We start from the raw sequence: 16,808 nt of genomic DNA on the forward strand, positions 1-16,808 counted from the left end.
CTGTGTCGCCCAGTTAATACTTTAAAGAGAAAACATGATTTTTGTACTTACCAGTAAAATCCCTTTCTTGTTGAATTCACTGTGGGGACACAGATCCCACCTGATTCCTATATTGATTGTTTTTTTGCTTCTTGAGGTTGGTTTTCTCATTGGAAACATTGTGTTAAACTTTCTCTGCTCTCTTACTGCTCTTGGTACAAACTGAGGACCTGAGTGCTCAGCAAAGGGTATAGCCTACTGGGCTTTTTTTTGATATTTACCTAGTGTCTAGCTCCCAGTGACAGCGGCCTATACCCATGGTACTGTGTCCCCAGTGATTTCAACGAGAGAGGGATTTTACAGGTAAGTACAAAAATCCTGTGCCCCCCCCCCCCTACAGGGGTTAGAATATGATCAGTTACAGATCTAATCAGACCATTTAGTAACTCCATGACTCGGATTTTAATCTACATCAGGATTGCAGTGATTTTTGGTCTCTCCAGTTTTGATGATTATGTGAAGATGTATGCATATTGACATAGGCATAAGTGACATGAATAAAGCTGGCATATTTTGAAATTATAATTTTAGAAGCGGTTTAGCATTTTTTTACGAAACTTTACGCTTGAACAGAGCAGCATAGTAGGGGGGACACATCAGTTTTAACCCTTTCCCGCTGCAACCACTTTTGACCTTCCTAACAGAGCCTTATTTTTCAATTCTGACGTGCCGCTTTATGTGGTAATAACTTTATCTATCCAAGCGATTTCTGAGATTGTTTTCTCGTGACACAAGTTAGTGGTAAATTTGGTCGATACATTCATTATTTGTGAAAAACACCAAAGCTTAGCAAAAAATGGCATTTTTCTCATTTTAAATGTATCTGCTTGTAAAACAAATAGTAATACCACACAAAATAGTTGCTAATTAACATCACCCATATGTCTACTTTAGATTTGCATCTTTTTTTGATCATTCTTTTATTTTTCTAGGACGCTACGAGGCTTAGAACTTTAGCAGAAATTTCTCACATTTTGAAGAAAATTTCAGAAGTCTATTTTTAGGCTGCATTCACACGACGGTGAAAAATAATGGCCATTACAAACTGATCAACTGTCAGTTTTTAATGGCCATTTTGCATCAGTGTGTCTCCAAATTTACATCCATTTCCAGTCCGTCTGTCTGTTTTTAATGGCCGTTTTGACATCCGTTTTGCATCCGTTTTTCATGGCCATTAAAAAAACAAAAACTGATATTTCATTTGTCAGGCTTTTTTTGTCCCAACTCCCTGAAAACACTCAAAGGAAGGTCACATGTTCACTCTGCAGATGATGCCACGCTGGCACCCCTGCAGATGATGCCACGCTGGCACCCCTGCAGATGATGCCACGCTGGCACCCCTGCAGATGATGCCACGCTGGCACCCCTGCAGATGATGCCACGCTGGCACCCCTGCAGATGATGCCACGCTGGCACCCCTGCAGATGATGCCACGCTGGCACCCCTGCAGATGATGCCACGCTGGCCCCCCTGCAGATGATGCCACGCTGGCCCCCCTGCAGATGATGCCACGCTGGCCCCCCTGCAGATGATGCCACGCTGGCCCCCCTGCAGATGATGCCACGCTGGCCCCCCTGCAGATGATGCCACGCTGGCCCCCCTGCAGATGATGCCACGCTGGCCCCCCTGCAGATGATGCCACGCTGGCCCCCCTGCAGATGATGCCACGCTGGCCCCCCTGCAGATGATGCCACGCTGGCCCCCCCTGCAGATGATGCCACGCTGGCCCCCCCTGCAGATGATGCCACGCTGGCCCCCCCTGCAGATGATGCCACGCTGGCCCCCCCTGCAGATGATGCCACGCTGGCCCCCCCTGCAGATGATGCCACGCTGGCCCCCCCTGCAGATGATGCCACGCTGGCCCCCCCTGCAGATGATGCCACGCTGGCCCCCCCTGCAGATGATGCCACGCTGGCCCCCCCTGCAGATGATGCCACGCTGGCCCCCCCTGCAGATGATGCCACGCTGGCCCCCCCTGCAGATGATGCCACGCTGGCCCCCCCTGCAGATGATGCCACGCTGGCCCCCCCTGCAGATGATGCCACGCTGGCCCCCCCTGCAGATGATGCCACGCTGGCCCCCCCTGCAGATGATGCCACGCTGGCCCCCCCTGCAGATGATGCCACGCTGGCCCCCCCTGCAGATGATGCCACGCTGGCCCCCCCTGCAGATGATGCCACGCTGGCCCCCCCTGCAGATGATGCCACGCTGGCCCCCCCTGCAGATGATGCCACGCTGGCCCCCCCTGCAGATGATGCCACGCTGGCCCCCCCTGCAGATGATGCCACGCTGGCCCCCCCTGCAGATGATGCCACGCTGGCCCCCCCTGCAGATGATGCCACGCTGGCCCCCCCTGCAGATGATGCCACGCTGGCCCCCCCTGCAGATGATGCCACGCTGGCCCCCCCTGCAGATGATGCCACGCTGGCCCCCCCTGCAGATGATGCCACGCTGGCCCCCCCTGCAGATGATGCCACGCTGGCCCCCCCTGCAGATGATGCCACGCTGGCCCCCCCTGCAGATGATGCCACGCTGGCCCCCCCTGCAGATGATGCCACGCTGGCCCCCCCCTGCAGATGATGCCACGCTGGCCCCCCCCTGCAGATGATGCCACGCTGGCCCCCCCCTGCAGATGATGCCACGCTGGCCCCCCCCTGCAGATGATGCCACGCTGGCCCCCCCCTGCAGATGATGCCACGCTGGCCCCCCCCCCTGCAGATGATGCCACGCTGGCCCCCCCCTGCAGATGATGCCACGCTGGCCCCCCCCTGCAGATGATGCCACGCTGGCCCCCCCTGCAGATGATGCCACGCTGGCCCCCCCTGCAGATGATGCCACGCTGGCCCCCCCTGCAGATGATGCCACGCTGGCCCCCCCTGCAGATGATGCCACGCTGGCCCCCCCTGCAGATGATGCCACGCTGGCCCCCCCTGCAGATGATGCCACGCTGGCCCCCCCTGCAGATGATGCCACGCTGGCCCCCCCTGCAGATGATGCCACGCTGGCCCCCCCTGCAGATGATGCCACGCTGGCCCCCCCTGCAGATGATGCCACGCTGGCCCCCCCCCTGCAGATGATGCCACGCTGGCCCCCCCCCTGCAGATGATGCCACGCTGGCCCCCCCCCCTGCAGATGATGCCACGCTGGCGCCCCCCTGCAGATGATGCCACGCTGGCCCCCCCCCTGCAGATGATGCCACGCTGGCCCCCCCCCCCCCTGCAGATGATGCCACGCGAGACAAGCTATAGTTTTTATAGATACCGTCTTTGGATACATGCAACGTTTTGATTAATTTTTTGTAGGGCAAAGTGACCAACAAACAGAAATTCTGGCATTGTTTTTTACATTGTATTTTTTTTTTAACGCCTTCACAGCGTGGAATAAATAACATTATATTTTTATAATTCAGGCCGTTACGGTCGCCATAATAGCAAATATGTATGTTTATTTTTATTTTTTTTCAATAATAAAGGACTTGATTAGGGAAAAAAGGGTGATTGTGTTTTGTTTTATTTTATTAATTGAAACTTTTGGCATAATTTTTCCCCACCTTTTTTTTTCCCCACCTTTTTTTTTTCCCTCACCTTTTTTCTTCCCTCACCTTTTTTCTCCGCACCTTTTTTCTCCGCACCTTTTTTCTCCGCACTTTTTCCCCCAGCCCCACTTTTTCCCCTTTACTCCCACTAGGGGACTTAAAGCTCTAACTGTCTGATTTATTTTCGAATCCATTCACTACCTATGTCGTTCACTGACCCGTAAGCCGATTAGGCTTCGCCTCCGGACAGGACCTAATCGGATTCCGTAACAGCAGAGCAGGAGGCCATTGTTTGGCCTCCTGTTGCCATAGCAGCAGTCAGCAAGCCTGCGATCACATGCAGTGCTGCCAATTTGCTACCAACTGCTAAGATGCAGCGATCGCTTTCAATCACTTCATCTAAGGGGTTAATGGCAGGGACTGGAGCTAGCTCCGGTCCGTGCCGTTACAGGAGGTTGTCAGCTGTAACATACAACTGACATCCACCGCTGATGACGCCGGCTCAGCTCCTGAGCCGGTGCCATCTTAGTGTGGGCTACGGAAGCCTTTTAGGCCCTGCCTTCGGGTGGGTCTTGGAAGGCTTCCGTAATAGGCAGACAAGGAGGCCAGTATTAGGCCTCCGGTTGCCATTGCAGCCACCAGCACCCTGGCAATTTCGTTGCTGGGGTGGCGAAGAGCTGCAAAAACCTTAAATGCATTTTTTAATTTTTACTGCTGCATTTAAGGAGTTAATGGCGGGGATCGGAGCTAAAGTCTGTCCCCGCCATTACAGCAGGGTGTCAGCTGTAACATAGCTGACAGCCGGGGATGATGGTATGGACTCAGCATCCATTTGTCGGACGTATACGACAAATTGCCGGAAGCACTAGCTTTACATGATGTATACTTGCGACAAATGTCGTCAAGGGGTTAAAGGATATCAGTTACTCCTCCTTTGTGGTTTCTAATTCTTAACAATCAAATTAATATTTTGACGTTTCTCTGTTTTTAAGTGGTTGTTCAGTCAAGACAAAACCGATTTCTAAATCTAAGCTCCCCATGGTGATCATGTGAACATGCTGATATAAAACCAATGGCTTAATTCTGTGAAGTAAATGATTTGTATAAAGTGCTATTATTCCGTCTAAGTATGTGTTTGTTTATAAATACATGGTTAACATTTCAATTCAAGCATCTAAACTTCTCTACAGGAGAACGTATGTTGGGGCAATGCCAGGAAAAATCATCCAGTGTCTAAAGAAAACCAAAACGGAGAATCCTCTTGTTCTTATTGATGAGGTTTGTGATTTCCTTTAATTTATTAATAAGGGTTGGTGCTGTAATACCGGCTAATAATAAGAATGTTGCATATTGCTGTTTCTCCAAGCACGACTGTACCTCGTAGATTCTGCAGTCTAAGTGCAAATAACTTTTCATTTTTTCAAATTTTGTTATGTTGAGGCATTTTGTTAAAAATAAAATTCAAGTTTCTCCCCGTCATTCTGCACTCAATACCCCATAATGACAAAGTGAAAACCGAATGTTAGCAATCTTTGCTAATTTATTGAAAAGGAAAATCTAAAAAATTGCATTGGCATAAGTATTCAGACTCTTTACTCCGTACTCTCTGGCACCACCCCCAGACGAAGGCTTCGAGCCGAAACGTGCATCGGGGTGTGACGCCAGGCAGTTCCTGTTTGGGGATTCCGATGCTGGAAGGAGCTTAGGTGGCGCTATGTACGGAGGGTTTTGCGCTGCCTACAGTGGGTTGTGGGTGGCACCATCTACGGTGGGGGTATATTCCGGGGCTCTCAAATCCCCGGCCGACATGAGAGTGCAATGCCGCTCACACTGAAGCAGCACTGCACTCATTAGACCTGTTCCAGGCTGTCAACGTTTAGGGTATGTGCACACGTAGTGACCAAAAACGTCTGAAAATATGGAGCTGTTTTCAAGGGAAAACAGCCCCTGATTTTCAGAAGTTTTTTGAGCAACTCGCGTTTTTCGCGGCGTTTTTTACGTCCGTTTTTGGAGCTGTTTTCATTGGAGTCTATGAGAAAACGGCTCCAAAAACGTCCAAAGAAGTGTCCAGCACTTCTTTGACGAGGCAGTCATTTTACGCGTAAATTACAGGTCGTCGGCACAGTACGTCGGCAAACCCATTCAAATGAATGGGCAGATGTTTGCCGACGTATTGGAGCAGTATTTTCAGGCGTAAATCGAGGCATAATACGCCTCGTTTACGCCTGAAAATAGGTCGTGTGAACCCAGCCTTATACACATGCTAACTGCACGAGTCATTGGCAGTTAGAACGTATATAGCAGTATGGCAGTCCTCAAGGGGTTAATGACCTTGTAGAGGGTTTGCAGAGTAGAATTTCAGTATTTGCTTTTTGATACTTAGCTCTGTAATTCCAAATACACACGAATCGTATTCCGTGCGGATTTGCCACGCAGATTTTCATGCGGCAAATCCGCAGCATAATACTGTACCAGCAAAGTAAGGCTGGATTCACACGAACGTGGTGTTTTTGCGGACGCAAAAACGCGGCGTTTTGCGCGCGCAAAAATCACTTGCCAGCTCCGTGTGTCATCCGTGTATGATGCGCGGCTGCATGATTTTCGCGCAGCCGCCATCATAGAGATGATTCTAGCCGACGTCAGTCACTGTCCAGGGTGCTGAAAGAGTTAACTGATCGGCAGTAACTCTTTCAGCACCCTCGACAGTGAATTCCGATCACCATATCTAGCAACCTGTTAAAAAAAAGAGGTTCGTACTTACCGAGAACTTCCCGGCCGTTGCCTTGGTGACGCGCCTCTCTTGACATCTGGCTCCACCTCCCTGGATGACACGGCAGTCCATGTGACCGCTGCAGCCTGTGCTTGGCCTGCGATTGGCTGCAGCTGTCACTTGGACTGAATTGTCATCCCGGGAGGTTAGACTGGAGGAAGAAGCCGGGAGTTATCGGTAAGTTAGAACTTTTTTTTTTTCAACTCGTTCATGTATATTTTGATCGGAAGTCACTGTCCAGGGTGCTGAAACAGTTTAACTCTTTCAGCACCCTGGACAGTGACTATCTCCTGACGTCGCGTACCGGATATTTTTTTACCGGGTTCGGCCAAAACGAGTTCGGCCGAACCCGGTGAAGTTCGGGTCGGTTGTCCGGGTTCGCTCTTCTCAAAGACACTCCGTTTGGATGTTTGTAAACAGAAAAGCACGTGGTGCTTTTCTGTTTACATTCATCCTTTTGACAGCTCTTTTGCGCGAATCACGCAGTTCGCACGGAAGTGCTTCCGTGCGGCATGCGTGGTTTTCACGCACCCATTGACTTCAATGGGTGCGTGATGCGTGCAAAACGCCCAAAGAACGGACATGTCGTGACTTTTTTTCAGTGGACTCGCGCTGAGCAAAAATTACGGACATGTCTGCACGGCCCCATAGACACATATAGGTCCGTGCAACGCGCGTGCAAATCACGCGCGTTGCACGGACCTTTTTCACGTTCGTCTGAATAAAGCCTAAATGAGATTTCAAGAAACCTAGTCTGCACATTGCATTTTTTTCTGCATGGAAGTCGACCTGCGGTACGTATTTTAAAATCCGCAACATGTCAATTTATCTTCCATTTACGCTTGCGAATTGTATTAGATTAGTTTTAAACAAAAATCTGCAGCATAAAAACGCACCGATTCCTGCATCAAAATGTAAAAACCATACCTAAAAAAAAAAACACTGAGGCCAAATGCACACAATTTGTATTATGTGTGATTTTGAGGCGCGTATGTTCGTGCGGCAAATCCGCAGCTTAATACAGTACCAGCAAAGTAAATGAGATTTCACAAAATCTCATCTACACGTTGTTTTTTTCTGAACATAAATTGACCTGCGGTATGTATTTTCAAATCCGCAGCATGTCAATTTATCTTGCGTTTCCACCTGCGATATGTATCTGACTAGTTTTAATGAAAACGCATCATAATCTGCAGCATAAAAACGCACCTATATCTACATCAAAATGTAGAAATAAGAAACGCATCTATAAACGCACTATTGGGTGCAGAATTTACCTGTGGAACTACCTGCGTATTCCTGCGGTTTTGATGCAGATTTTCCCTTAGGCTACATGCACACATTCAGTATTTTGCTGCTGAAAATACGCAGCAAAACCGCAAGAAATTCATAGGAAATACCGCACGTGCGGTTTTCAGTGCGGTTTTTACAATTTGCTGCATAAATCGCAGCGTTTTCATGCTGCGGGTTTTGCTGTGTATTTCTGTAGAACTACAGGGATAGAATTCACAAGCGGAATCACGAGAAATTGACAATACGCACCGCGGGTCAATTTACGTCCCGAAAAATACTGCAGCGTGGACATGAGTTTACCTAGAATCTCATTGACTATGCTGGTACTGTCTTATGCTGCAATTTTGCCGCACTCTTAATACGTGCAGCAAAACCGTTCAGAATATGCATTGTGTGCATTGACCCTTAGGTGCCAATTATACCTGCGGTTTTGATGCAGAGTTTCTGCACCAAATTCCCTGTGTGCATTTAGCCTTAGGTAATATAACACAGAGGAGGATAATGTAATACTACAGAGGAATTTGGGGAAGCTGGAGGTTTGGGTGGAGAAATGACAAATTAAGTTTAACCCCTTAAGCACACAGCCTGTTTTGGCCTTCAGGACACAGCCAATTTATGTGGTAATAACTTCGGAATGCTTTTACCAATCCAAGCGATTCTGAGATTGTTTTCTCGTGACACATTGGACTTTATGTTACTGGCAAAATTTGCTCGATACATTTTTTTTGCAGAAATTCATTTTTCATCAATTTTTTTTGTAACACAGAAAGTTTTACCAGAGAAACGCAACTCAATATCTATTGCCCAGATTCTGCAGTTTTTAGAAATTCCCCACATATGGCCCTAGTGCACTTATTGACTGAAGCACAGGCCTCCGAAACAAAGGAACACCTAGAGGATTTTGGGGCCTCCTTTTTATTAGAAAATATTTTAGGCACCATGTCGGGTCTGAAAGGCTCTTGCGGCGCCAAAACAGTGGAAATCCCCCAAAAGTGACCCCATTTGGGAAACTATACCGATTGAGGAAATTATCTAGGGGTATATTGAGCATTTTGACCCCGCAGGTTTTTTGCAGAAATTATTGGAAGTAGGCCGTGAAAATTAAAATCTACATTCTTTCAAAGAAAATGTAGGTTTAGCTAATTTTTTCTAATTTCCACAAGGACTAAAAGGAGAAAATGCACCACTACTTTTGTAAAGCAATATCTCCCGAGTAAAACAATACCCGGCATGTGGTCATAAAAGGCTGTTTGGACACACGGCAGGGCTTAGAAGGGAAAGAGTGCCATTTGGCTTTTGTAGCTCAAATTTAGCAGGAATGATTTGCGGAGACCACATCGCATTTGCAAAGCCCCTAAGGGACCAAAACAGTGAAAACACCAAAAAAGTGACTCCATTTAGGAAACCCCTTGAAGAATCCATCTAGGGTTGTAGTGAGCATTTTTAACCCACAGGGGTTTCATAGATTTTATTAGAATTGGGCAGTGAAGATAAAAAAAATCCTTTTTTTCCAATAAGATGTAGCTTTAGCCCAAAATTTTTCATTTTCTCAACAAATAAAGGAATAAAAGAACCCCAACATTTGTAAAGCAACTTCTCTGGAGTACGGCAATACCCCATTTGTGGTCATAAACTGCTGTTTGGGCACACGGCAGGGCTCAGAAGAGAAGGAGCGCCATTTGGCTTTTGGAGCACAGATTTTGCTGGATTGGTTTCTTGACACCATGTCACTTTTGCAAAGCTCCTAAGGTACCAGTACAGTGGAAACTCCCCAAAAGTGACTCAATTCATGAAACTACACCCCTTGAGGAATTCATCTAGTGGTGTAGTGAGCATTTTGACCCCACAGATGTTTCATAGATTTTATTAGAATTGGGCAGTGAAAATAAAAAAAATCCTTTTTCTTCAATAAGACGTAGTTTTAGCTGAAAATGTTTCATTTTCTCAACAAATAAATGAAAAATAGCACCCCAACACTTGTAAAGCAACTTCTCCTGTGTACGGCAATACCACATATGTGGTCATAAACTGCTGTTTGGGCACAGAGTAGGGCTCAGAAGGGAAGGATCGCCAATTGGCTTTTGGAGTACAGATTTTGCTGGATTGGTTTCTGGGCGCTATGTCGCATTTGCAAAGTCCCTGCGGGACCAAAACAGTGGATCCCCCCCAGAAGTGACCCCATTTTGGAAACTACACCCCTCAAGGTATTCACCTAGGGGTGTAGTGTGCATATTAACCCCACAGGTGATTGGCAGAAATTGGTGTGCACTCGATGTTGCAGAGTGAAAATGGGATTTTTTTCCATAGATATGCCAATATGTGGCGCCCAGCTTGTGCCACTGGAGATATGCACCCCAAAAATTGTTAAAAGGGTTCTCCCGGGTATGACGATGCCATATATGTGGAAGTAAACTGCTGTTTGGGCACACTGTAGGGTTCAGAAGGGAGGTAGCGCCATTTGGCTTTTAGAGCGTGGATTTTGCTTGTAGTAGTTTTGTTTGGAGTCTTACTGGTGTTTCCATTTATAATGTGGAGGTACATGTAAACTGGGCAGAGTACATCAGGGGCATAGTCAGGTGATATAATAATGGGGTAAAAAAAAACAATAAAATAATCCATAGATGTGTGCTACGATGTGACACAATCCTTTCTGCACAGGCCGGTGTCGCACTAATAAATGGTCTTTACTTATTCCCTTTTTGCTCCACACTCGGGATCTTTGCAGTTTAAGGAATTTTGCTGGGAAGTGTTGTCCTGGTATAATACGGGCACCCTTCCAGCAGATATGTTTGGGCCCTCCCCTTCCTGGTTCCCTAATTTTAGGGGCCTTGATAATTCGCCACTTGAAAACAGAAGAAATGTTCCCCTCAGGCCGGGACAACTGAATATTTTTATTTCTTGGCTTATTGGAGCCTTAACTAATTTTATTTTTTCATAGACGTAGTGGTATGACGGCTGTTTTTTTTTGTGGGACGAGCTGTAGTTTTTATTGGTACCATTTTGGGGTACATGTGACTTTTTGATCACTTGTTATCCTTTTTTTTTTGGGAGGCAAGGTGACCAAAAAACATCAATTCTGGCATATTTTTTTAATTCTTTTTATACAGCGTTCACCATGTGTTATAAATTACATGTTACCTTTATTCTGCAGGTCAGTCCGATTCTGGTGATACCTAATTTATAGCACTTTTTATGCTTTACAACTTTTTGCACAATAAAATAACTTTTGTAAAGAGAATGGATTTTTTCTGTCGCCAAGTTGTGAGAGCCATAACGGTTTCAATTTTTTAGTCGACGGAGCTGTATGAGGGCTTGTTTTTAGCGAGACGAGTTATAGTTTTTATAGGTACCATTTTTAGGTACATGCGACTTTTTGATCACTTTTTATTTCAATTTTTGGAAGACAAAGTGACTAAAAAATATCGATTATGTCAGTATTTTTTAGTTTGTTTTTTTACGGCGTTCACTGTGCGGAATAAATAACAATATTTTTATAGTTAAGGTCGTTACGGTCGCAGCCATACCAAATATGTATGGCTTTATTATTTTTTTTCAATAATAAATGACTTGATAAGGGAAAAAGGGCGATTGTGTTTTGGGTTATTATTTGAAACTTTTATTGTATTCTTTACAACTTTTATTTTTACTTTTTTTGACACTTTTTTTGACACTTTTCTTTAGTCCCACTAGGGGACTTGAAGCTCCAACTGTTTGTTTGATGTTCTAATACATTGCACTACCTATGTAGTGCAATGTATTAGAACTGTCAGTTGTTCACTGACAGCAAGCCAATCAGGCTCCGCCTCTGGGCGGGGCCTAATCGGCTTCCGTAATGGCAGATAGGAAGCCATTGTTAGGCATCCTGTTGCCATAGTAACAGTCGCCAGCCTTGCCATCGCATGGCAGGGCTGCCGATTTCAAACAAGCCACTTTGATGCAGCGATCGCATTGAATCGCTGCATTGAAGGGGTTAAAGGTAGGAATCGGAGCTAGCTCCGGTTCCTGCCGATAGATCGGAGTGTCCGCTGTAACATACAGCGGACACCCACTGCTGATGACCCCGGCTCAGCTTCTGAGCCGGAAGCTGAGCCGGCGCCATCTTGCCGATGGTACCGGAAGCCTCCTGGGCCCCGCCGACGACGGGGCATAGGAGGATTCCGTTACTGGCGGACCGGGAGGTAAGTATTAGCCCTCCGATCGCCTTTGCAGCCACCGGCAACCCAGTGATCACGTTGCTGGGGTGCCGGTGGCTATAAACTCCTCACATGTTGCGATCTCTTGTGAACGCAGCATGTGAGGGGTTAATCGATTGGATCGGAGGCTAGCTCCGGTCCTGGCCGATACCTCAGGGTGCCAGCTGTAACATACAGCTGTCACCCGGTGGTGATGTCGCTTGTTCAGCTCCTGAGCCAGCTCCATCTGTTTCACGTACAGTTACGTAGAATTGCGGGAAAACACCATCTCCCATCACGTAATTGTACGTGAAATTGCGGGAAGGGGTTAATGTGGTTAAATGTAAAGTTATGCACTTGGGCCGAGGAAACAAATTGTACAATTATGCATTAAATGATATAACACTGGGGAAAACTACTACTTAAAAAGATTTGGGGAAATTGGTGGACAGTACATTTACCTTTAGCAACCAGTGCAAGGCAAATAAAATCATAAGAGGCATCGATGTTCATGACAAGAACATAGTTGGATATGCCATAAATGTCCCTGATGCGTAAATCCTTTTAAGCTTATCACAAGTTAGTTTGCTTTAAAGGGGTTGCTCCAAGAGGACAATGTCTGTATACACTATTAGGGCATATGGTCATCGGATCAGAACCCTTAACTATTGGCCAGAGCAGCGAGCTTCCACAAAGAGCGGCTCCTCACTATTTATTATATAATCGCATATTCACTTGAATTGCGCTGTGTTTACATTTTCCGCTGAGATTATAGATTGCCAGGTATACCAGCTTTATCGTGTGGAGAGGTGGGTGGAATTCAACACGAGAACGCGTTGGTCTTATATTTTTGGTACATATTAAATTGCAATGTGTCTCCTCTGATAGGTGGATAAACTTGGACGTGGATATCAAGGTGATCCATCTTCTGCTCTCTTGGAACTACTGGATCCAGAACAGAATTCAAACTTTCTGGACCACTATTTGGATGTTCCTGTAGACTTATCTAAGGTAAAATATTAATTTGTAGTAAAGTGTGTATTTTTGGCGTTTTCACTGGATTAGCAGTAATCCAGACAACCAATGCGAGAGGTCCCTTTTTCTTTTTCTGCGAATGTTTGTTCAGGGACTCCTTTCTTTACCTTTTGGTTATTGCATGTTTCAAAGATGAACAAGGTTTCCTTGCTCAAGCAGGTTTTATGCTGAGAGTAAATGCGGCCATACGTCTTCTATAGCTGTTGGCGAAAGTCTTGTTTCCATACACAAGCTTGCTTGGTTGGGACGTGGCTTATCTTTCTTGAGAAAAAAGGACCGGGTATCTTGAAATTCAACATGCCTGTTCCTTTTTTTCCCTGACATTTGCCAAACGAATGTTGGCCAAACATCTATTACACATCAGATGTTTGGCATGTCCCGCTGAAATCAGTGGGTTCAGCCAACTAAGGTCTAATGTGTATGGCGAACTTCAGCAACAGATACGTGTTCATCCATATTTGGAATGACGTTGCTGCACTTAAATGGTCACTAATTTTTCAACAAGCTTTGCATAAATCAACTATGCAAGCAAATATTAAAAAAAACGTAATATATCGAAACATGCAGAAGGAAACATTGCTCAAAATTACAGGACACACTTAAGACTGCTTATTCTGAAAAGTCACCTGAAAGGTTAGGTACGCTTTAAAAGCACAAAACACACTTAGGCCTAGTTCAGAGTATTTTTTCAAGCGGAAGCCGCGCCAAAAAACATCAGAAAACGCCTCCCATTGATTTCAAAGGGAGGCGGAGGGCGTTTTTTGATTTTTAAGGCGTTCTTTTTGAAGAAAGAGCATGACACTTCTTCCCCGCGAGCTTTTTTTTTTTCCCCACTTGCGGCAAAAATGAAGCACCATGCTCTTTCTTCAGGCGTTTCCGTTTCTGACCTCCCATTGACATCAATGGGAGGCAGATAAAGCGGTGTTCTCTGCTTTTTGCCCGTGGCGCTCAATGGCCGCGTCCAAAAAACGCGGCAGACAGAGTGTAGGCAGGTCCAAATTTGCCTCAAAATTCTGAAAGGAATTTTTAAGCAAATTTGTCAGCCTGCAAAAAAACTCTGTGTGAACTATTCCTAAGGCTCCCCTTTCTTCATAACCTAACTATGAGGAAATTTTTTTTCTCACAGGAAAGGGGCTAAATGTATGATTCCTAGGGGCCCACCACTGGGCCCCCCAGCGATCTCTGGAATCGCAGTGCGGAGGATCTTAAATGGAGCGGCGGTCGCGCATGCAAGGAGGATTTTGAACAGGGTGGCGGTCGCTCGAACGCAATGAGGAGGATTTTGAATGGAGTGGCTGTTTCCATCTGCTCAAAAACATTAAATAGTGTGTCAGCTCACATGCACGACTGCCACTTTATTTAAAATTCTCCTAACTGCGATTGTGCAGTGTGGGGGAACGGTGTCAGGACCCACGTTTTAGAGATTGGTCGGGGCCCCAGCAATCAGACATGTATCCAATGTATAGGTGATAAAAGTTAATTGCGGAAAAAACCCTTTTAGGATATATTCACACTCTTGGCAAAAAACGTCTGTAAATACGGAGCTGTTTTCAAGGGAAAACAGCTCCTGATTTTCAGACGTTTTTTAAGCCACTCGCGATTTTCGTTTACGTTTTCAATAGAGTCTATGAAAAACTGCTCCAAAAACGTCCCAACAAGTGACCTGCACTTCTTTTTCGCGGCCGTTTTGAAAAACGGCCGCGTAAAAACACAGCCTTTCGGTAGAGAACGCTGTTTTTGCCAGAGATGCAGAGATGATTCCTGATACCAGCCTCCTATAAGGGTGGTAAGCTGCTAGAGGAGTTTGTCCTTTTTGATCCCTCACTTTCTTACCTGAAGAGAGCAAACTAGGGCTACACTACTGAAAACCTATGTACGTCATTCGTGTCCTGTACTTATTTAGGTATTTCTATTCCATTATATGCAGTGTTCAGACAATACAATATTATTAGAGGTGGTAGATGGACTTAGACCAACTGGAAATGAACTAGCAACTTGAGTTCTTTTTGAAATGTAGGGTTTTGTGCGGGTCTACACAACTGCTTCGTAGGTCTTAGGGCTTGTCCACACGTAACGAAATTGCTGCAAATATTCAGCCCGGAATTTCGGAAAATATGTAGCAGCATAGTGGGTGAGATTTAACAAATCTCCTCCATACGCTGCGTAAAATTTCTGATCCGAAATTGACTTGCGGTGTGTTTTTTTTCCGTTCCGCAGCATGTCAATTCCTTCTGCGGAAGGTGGACTGAATTGCGTTTTTCAAAGGAGATATCACCATCTCACAGACGTGAAAAAAATGCAGCAAAATCCACACCATTTTCTGCTGTAAAAAACGCAGGAAATGGTGCGGATTTGCCCGCAACATTATGGCCTCATGCACACGACCGTGTTCGGTCCGTGATATACGGTCCGCATGTCGGCCGCTTGTCCCGGACCGTACAAAGTACAGGGAGCCGGGCTCCTAGCATCATACTTATCTATGACGCTAGGTGTCACTGCCTATCCACGTAACTACTGTCACACACTAAAACATGATTACAGTACGGGACAGTAGTTCCGCGGACAGGCAGTGACCCCTATCGTCATAGATAAGTGTGATGCTAGGAGCCCGACTCCCTGCACTGTGTTCGGTCCGGGACATGCAGCCGACATGCGGACCGTATATCACGGACCGAACACGGTCGTGTGCATGGGGCCTTAGTCTGCTAGTTTTAGCGGGAATTGTGCAGAAATTTTCTTCAGCAATTCCGATGTGTGGGCAAGCCCTTAGATCAGTCATTTTCCCCGGAGCCTCATTCTGTATCCATGGTTAAATTCTATTAAAGCAATTGTCCCATCAGGCCTTTAGATGCCATAGAGAGGGATCCCATGCTTGTGACCCCCACTCTACATGCCAAAACGGTGTGCCGCTCTGTAAAAGTATGTTAGCATGTAGTTTTTTCAGGCGCATTTCTGAGAAAAACAGTAGCTAAACGCCTACAGCTTCCCATTAAAATCAGTGCTGTTCACAAGAGGTGTTTTTACACTGCTGAATTTTAAAAAACGCCTCGTAAAAAGAAGTAGGATGTCACTTCTTGAGGTGTTTTTTGGAGCTGATTTTCCATCGACACTATGAAAAACACCTCAAAATAAGCTTTTTTTTCTCTTGTGAAGCTTCATTTTCAGCTTCAAAAAATGCCTTGAAATGAGAGGCTGTTTTCCCTTGAAAACAGCTCTGTAATTTTCAGCCACTTCTTTTTGTATGTGTGAACATAACCTAAGAGCGACTCCAGGACCCGGACCTTCTTTGCATTACATGGACTGCCAAATGTTATGCTACTTTTCTCCGGCTGAGGCCATTGCATGTGTGTGACTGGCTGCATCTACCTCCAGCAATAACAACTCATCACCGGGGATGAGAGAAGCCAGCTTCTTTTTAAAGGGGTTGTCTTCATGAGACAGTCCTTTTAACTCCGTTTTATAATGCCCCAAACACTATAACATCTGTACTGCCAAATGTGCATCATTATTAACCCCTTAAGAACACAGCCTGTTTTCACCTAATGGACTAGGCCGTTTTTTTTCAAATCTGACATGTCCCTTTAATCTGATAATAACTATGAAATGCTTTTATTTTTTCAAGCTGAGATTGTTTTCTCGTGACACATTGTACTTTAAGTTAGTGGTAAAATTTAGTCCACACATTCAGTCCATACATACATTTGTGAAAAATTCCAACATTTTGAGAAAATGTGCAAAAATTAGCATTTTTCAAAATTTTTTATGTATCTGCTTATAAGACCGATGGTTATACCACACAAAATAGTTCCTAGTTAACATTTCCCATTTGTCTACTTTTATGTTTGCATCGTTTTTTTGAACATTCTTTTATTTTTCCAGGAAGTTACAAGGCTTAGAACTTTAGCAGCAATTTCTCACATTTTCAAGAAAATTTCAAAATGCTATTTTTTCAGGAACCAGTTCA

At 45.6% G+C, this 16,808-nt stretch overlaps 1 protein-coding gene across 1 annotated transcript in view; it reads left to right on the top strand.

The window, feature by feature from the left end:
- LONP1 (lon peptidase 1, mitochondrial) overlaps positions 1–16,808 on the top strand; it is a 160,874-nt gene that overhangs the window by 99,669 nt on the left and 44,397 nt on the right. The window contains exons 11-12 of the mRNA XM_075863488.1: positions 4,765–4,852; positions 12,698–12,820. Of these exons, the coding sequence (XP_075719603.1) occupies positions 4,765–4,852; positions 12,698–12,820 (211 nt within the window). The remainder of the gene's footprint in view (positions 1–4,764; positions 4,853–12,697; positions 12,821–16,808) is intronic.

This window comes from Rhinoderma darwinii, chromosome 1 (genome assembly GCF_050947455.1).
Source record: "Rhinoderma darwinii isolate aRhiDar2 chromosome 1, aRhiDar2.hap1, whole genome shotgun sequence".
Classification (NCBI taxonomy): Eukaryota; Metazoa; Chordata; class Amphibia; order Anura; family Rhinodermatidae; genus Rhinoderma; species Rhinoderma darwinii.